The 6,101-nt window shown below is 38.7% G+C and overlaps 1 protein-coding gene across 1 annotated transcript in view; it reads left to right on the forward strand.

Moving 5' to 3' along the window:
* LOC109297528 (contactin-associated protein-like 4) overlaps positions 1-6,101 on the forward strand; it is a 582,246-nt gene that overhangs the window by 451,952 nt on the left and 124,193 nt on the right. Inside the window, exon 13 of the mRNA XM_019517318.1 lies at positions 4,622-4,819. Coding sequence (XP_019372863.1) covers positions 4,622-4,819 — 198 coding nt within the window. The remainder of the gene's footprint in view (positions 1-4,621; positions 4,820-6,101) is intronic.

Consider the following 6,101-nt stretch of genomic DNA (forward strand, 5'->3'; position numbering starts at 1 on the left):
AGAGGGTTGTATGAAGGGGACAGTAATAAAGATCATACAGCCCCAAAGGAGGAACAAATTACAACACATACAGGATGTATCTCTGTTTCACTCCTACCCAGTATATTACCTTAGCAGAAGTTTGTGGAGTCATTCTTTTGGGAGAGATATTTAAATTGGGGATGGATCCAACTTGAAAAACATGATAAAAACCTCTTTGGTGGTCATATCTGTATCTGTATCTAAATTCCCCTGATCAAACCCATAGTTAGCTGTAATAAATAAGTTTTAAAGTCAAAGAAGACACTGGCTGATAGTCAAGCAAAACCTATGTTCTGCCCTATTACTTTGAGAGAAGAATAGTTTTTGTTAATTAAAAAAAGACTATGTAACGTTTCAGTGTTCCCAGAAAGTACAAGAATGTCAGATGAAGGAAGGTATTCATCATTTATTGTCAGGCTTACCTGAATATACATCATGAGTCTATTTTCCCTATAATTTCATAATTTTTTTCTAGTGATTTCATCACACTACTGTTTTAATGATTCCTTTCCTTGAGAGCATTTTGGTTGCTAGAATTAAAGTATGCATATATCTGTAATTATGCTGCACGAAGCAAGGTAGTATGAACAGGTACAAGCATATAATTTTTCTTTCATTGGAATCATGGAGGTAGCTCAGCAAAAAAATACCCAATCGTCTTATGCCTACCTCAGTACACCACTTGATGTATTTACTTTGCTCAACTGAAAAAAAGAATTAATACGAGAGGAAGGTTAAGAGGATATATGCACAGTTTGTAACAGTGGAGAGAGAAAAATCTCCCCGAAATAACTTACAATCTAATGTAAAACCTGAAATCTTTAATAATATATCATACATAATAAGCTGTCATTATGCAACATAGGATACTCTGTGCTCAAATTAGTATATGTAGCTTTCAAACTATCGCATACAGATATTTAGATTTTTTGCAGTGGTAGAGGCATGGGCTAGTTGAGTTATTAGCACTCCTTCAGCTTTAAATTCTAGGATTTTTCTTGCTCATGCAAAGCAAAAGCTAGGTCCTATGAAAATATCCTAGTGAAAAAGCTGTGTTTCCTACCACTCTACCATTTATATCCTTTCATTTCCTCTGATTCTCCAATTCCTCTATCCTCTTTGTGAAGTGTTGTGAAGTCCTACATGGGCTAAATTGTAATTATCCAATTGACATGTTTTAGTTTTTTACTGTCCACTGTAAGGATAGGATTTATTCCATGATTTAGAACTTACTTTGCTTAACTATTGATATAATCATTTACATCCAAACTGTATTTATATTGGAAGCATTGAGGAGGAAGGACCTTGCAGAAATGGAATCTTGATATGTGATTCCTAGATAGTGCCACAATGATTTCCCTCTATTACCAACGATCTCTGGGGAACACGTTGGCAGTAGGAGTGGAGGAGAAATAAAAAATTCTACACTTGTTCAAAAAATAAATATTCTAGGCAAGAATGAAATTTTGGCCTTGATCCAATTTTACCTCCAAGATGTCTAAGACTTTGCTAAGGTTAGCTCAAAAATTATGTCACAGCTCTGGAGTGCATTCCTACTCCACTGTGGAGATTCACAGGTCTTCCATTCTCTCATTGGGCAACCAAGGGTGATCCTTTCTCTGAGGAGATATATAGCTCTACCATTATGCCAGTGAGTAACCTTACAAGCCTCCAAAGGATGATCCTATTCTGCCTGAAAAGGCATAAAGTTCTCCTATTCTTCCAATGGGCAGATTTTGAGCATCTTATGTTATGTCCTCTTAATGTACTTCTGTTATGTCCAGCTAGTTTGGATTGATCAGATAGGAAATGACCTTCTAGAACAAATCTAGCAGTGCATATAATTGATAGATAGCAGAAGTGGAAAGGTGAGTGGGCTTGTACCTTATGGCTTAATTGTTATGGCTGTGGGTCTAGCAGCTTTCCAGGTAAACCAGTAACTTGTCACTGGTCAGAGAGACTGAATTCTAGACCTCAGCCAATCTTGAAATCACATCTCCCTTTACTAGGAAAATATTGCTAGGCATGGCTAAAGGTATCCTTCATCCCTTTTACTTGAACCCAGAAGATCATTCAAGATGAAGTCAGATTCTGTATTCCAGATCAGTGGGCATTCTCTACAAAGGGAGGCAGGTGCAAGCCCAGGCCCCTAATCCCAAGGTTTTTTATGAATTTTGTCCACAGACTTTTTAGTACAGAGTACTTTAAATTTCCCTGGGAAATGACCTAACCAGTAAGCCATTCCTTGGGTTGCCCTTTCTCTTCCTTCTTTTTCCTCCCTTTTCAGGATCTTGATGTGGTTTTTCTTTGTTTAAGGAATTAAGGATTTAAGTAGGCAAGGTTCTTTGGGTAGATGTGATATCTTTTATTAGACCAACTAAATAGTGGAAGAAAGTTCTTTGCAAGCTTTTGGGCACAAACACCCTTCTTCAAGCAGTGGGAGATTGCTGATATTATGAGTTCTCCAAGGTAGAAAAGAGGCCAAAATAAACAAGAGGTCTGTGAAGATGCAACTGAATGGGAAGTTTGCAAGACAAAAGCTGGAGATGGGGCAGGGGGATGAGAGGGAAAAGTGTGAAGTAACAGGCAGGTTATCTAGTGTGTTAGATGTCAGGCAGGTTGTAATATGTCATAAATCCAATGTCTAAATTATTAAGACCATGATTTTTTGTATCTGGTAGATTTATGAAGTAAAGTTTGTAGGCTCATCTACAAAAGAAGTTTTGTAAGTTCCCTTTGAGGATTAGAACTGAGAAATTGTAGAGGGAGTAATTGTCTTATGAGAAGTGGGCACCAACAGGTAACTGAATATTTTTGGATTTTCAATGTGCATTTATTCTGGTATGAAGTTGTTGTTTGTTTGGTTTCTCCTACATATTTTCCATCAGGGCATTTGGCGCACTGGATAAGATATATTACATTTCTGGAGGTGCACATGTAAGATCCAGGAATGGTGATGGTGATAGTTCAGTGGGGTGTCGTTATTGTGGGACTGGTGGAGATGTGTTGGCAGGTTATACATTTCTTATCTTGTCATAGTCAGGATCCATTTGGTGTGTTGTGGGTCATAAGAAGTTTGCTTCTGGTGATGAGGCTAGCAAAGTTCAGTGCTTAATTAAAGACTAGGACAGGTGGTTCTGGAAAGATCTCTTTAAAAATTGGGTCTTCTAGTATGGATGCATTTGTTTGAGGATTTTCTGCATAGGTTACAGGGAAGGGTGGTATATTGTAACTAATGGTCTGCAATTCATGGGGATTTTCTTTTTGTACTGCAACAATTCTACACGTGGTATCCAACTGCCTCTTTCAGAAGTGTGAATTATCTCTCTGGAGAAATGTCCTTGTTGGGTGAAAGCCCTTTTGAGATTTGTGAGGTGACAATTGTGGGTATTCTCTGCAATGCAAATTTGGTGGTATTTGGAGAGCCTGGGTGTAAATTTAAGTGATATTTTCTAGACATAATTGGACTCCAACAGAGTAGTGATTCTCAACCACAAAAGTGCCATGGGATACCACTCAATGTTAGCACTGTTAAGGGTGTAAACACGATTTACAAAATAAACCCAAAGATTTCAAATAGCAATCCATAGTGTGAAAAACATTCTGACTTCTGACCTGTTGCGGCCCTTCTGAGTTTTCTGCAAAAGAAAAATTGCTCTATTTTTTCTGTAGGCAAAAAATAAGTGAAAACTAATAGCTGGCATTTTCTGATGGGCTGCTTTAGGTCTATTAAGGGATGCCTTGAGTCTGTCTAGCAATGCCTGTAGCCTAAAAAGGTTGAGAACCAATGTCTTACACATATTTAAACAGCTAAGAAGATATTTGGAATTGCTCTGAACATGTACCACAGCTCACATCCAGATATCTAGGGATCTTTTAGGCCAAAATGGAAGAGTGTAAGGCATCTAGATGTCACAGAGGTTTTGCGACTCTTATGTAATGTGGAATAGGATTGTATTTAATGATTAATATGGCCTTTGTCTTTTACCCACAAAGCACCAGCAGAAATACTGATTACCACCTGTGTTTGGGGTTGTCGGAGGCACCTGCTTTCCTATTTATGCCTTATAATGGATATAATTGCAAGTAATTATTCAATATGCCCACTCTTTGGGCAATAGAAAGATGAGTCCTGGCAGTTGATATAAATTCTCTGATAAAATCAAATTATTAGAAAGACCTAGTTCCAAGTGTTCTTCAGATAATGAAAACTTGGGTATAACTGTATGTCTTTTTACAAAGAAGCTAACCTTTGCAAAGTAACAATAATGGAGTCACTGGGATTTTCCCCTGAGACCATGTGGCATTTAGAAAACAGGTATTTGGCTTTCCTCATCTATTCTTTCTGTGCTTGGTGATTTTCCACACCTGAAACCATGGTATAGTAGTTTCACAAAGGGGAACAATGGTAACCTAATATTTGTGTACAATTGCAGAACCTTTTCTAACAGTTGTATATACCTTTCATGTCCCACAGTTGGTCTTGTGACTGGAAAAAATCACCTTAATTCCAGATGTATTCCATTACAAATTTATTTCCCTTGCTAACTTTTGCTTCTATTTTACATGCTGCATTACTTTTCCCTGTGTGTTTTTCAAGATACGACTTGGACAATTATACAGCACAACAACACCAACTTAACCAGAGTCAAAAGTGCTAATCGGGAGAACCCACACGCTGTGTTTTTCAAGTACACTGCCAACCTGGAACAGCTTCAGGCTACAATTAACCATGCAGAACACTGTGAACAGGAGCTTGCTTACCACTGCAAAAAGTCACGGCTCTTAAATAAACGAGGTAAGTAAAGCAGACAAACCTTGTTATATTGCATAAAGTGTTTTAAGCAGCTATCTACTATAGATATTTTATTCTACCAAGGTTATGGCACTTTGCCACTATGGAGTTTGTAAAGTCCTTAAATATATAGCAAACAAATCCCTGTAAGTTGCTGAACCAGAAAAACACCAAGGTCAATTTATAATGAGCTTCATTGAAAAGCATTAACTACTTTCAAAGCCAATTTCTTCCTTAATCCTGCAATTTAACAGAAATTATAACCTAGAGCCTTCCTGGTCTGCCTTTAAGGGATTTTTAAATTTTTCCCAAAGAAGGCTTAAATATTGTGGAAACATTTATTAAAAGGAATGGCATGCAATGCATAAATATCAGCAGAATTTTTTTTCATTTATCATGAATTTAGTGGTGATTACATTCATAAATAGTGTGATATAAAGGATTGCAAACAATGATGTACCAGTGTAAAAAATAGACATTCACAGAAGAAACTGAAACTTCAATTTTGAGGAAGCTACAAGTTTCTTATGGGAAATTATTGGAGTCCTTAGATGTAATTAATGAAAAATTAGCAATATTGGAGCTTGATCGTACTGTTTAATCTTTAAGTCTCACAAGGTACAGTAAAATCTATTTGCTTTGTTTTTTTATTTCATAGTTTCATACTTGGTAGGGTTGAGGGGACCTGAGCAGATCATCAAGTCTGACCCCCTGCCATGGCAGGAAAAAGTATCGGGGTCAAACGGTGCCGGCAAGGTGTTCATCCAGCCTCCTCTTAAAGACCCCTAGGGTAGGAGCCAGCACCACTTCGCTTGGAAGTTGGTTCCAGATCCAGGCCGCCCTAACTGTGAAGTAGCGCCTCCTGTTATCTTGCCTAAATCTACCCTCTACCAGCTTGTGACCACTATTTCTTTTCACTCCTGGTAGTGCTCAGGGGAACAGGGCCCCCCCCCAGTGCCTGCTGGTCCCCTCTGATCAGTTTGTAAACAGCAGAGCAGGTGGGGGTTGGGGGGCACTCAGGGGGTCTGGGGGAGTAGGCTGGTGATAGGGCCTGGAAAGGGTCCCCCTATGACCCCCTCCTTCAGCCCCCCCCTCCCCTGCCCCCTACTTACCAGCATGGAGTCTGGGTCCAGTTCCCTGTGGCGGCGAGTGGGGACTGCCTGAATCTCCAAAGTTCTCTGTATCTTTTTCAAATCAATTCAGAGAGCTTAGAATAAATTTGGACCTTTTAATTGGTCTTCTGATTCAATTCAAATTTGGAGATTCAGCCACTGAATCGAGCCCA

The sequence above is a fragment of the Gavialis gangeticus genome, unplaced genomic scaffold, assembly GCF_001723915.1.
Source record: "Gavialis gangeticus isolate Ggan-Ray unplaced genomic scaffold, GavGan_comp1, whole genome shotgun sequence".
NCBI classification, from domain to species: domain Eukaryota; kingdom Metazoa; phylum Chordata; order Crocodylia; family Gavialidae; genus Gavialis; species Gavialis gangeticus.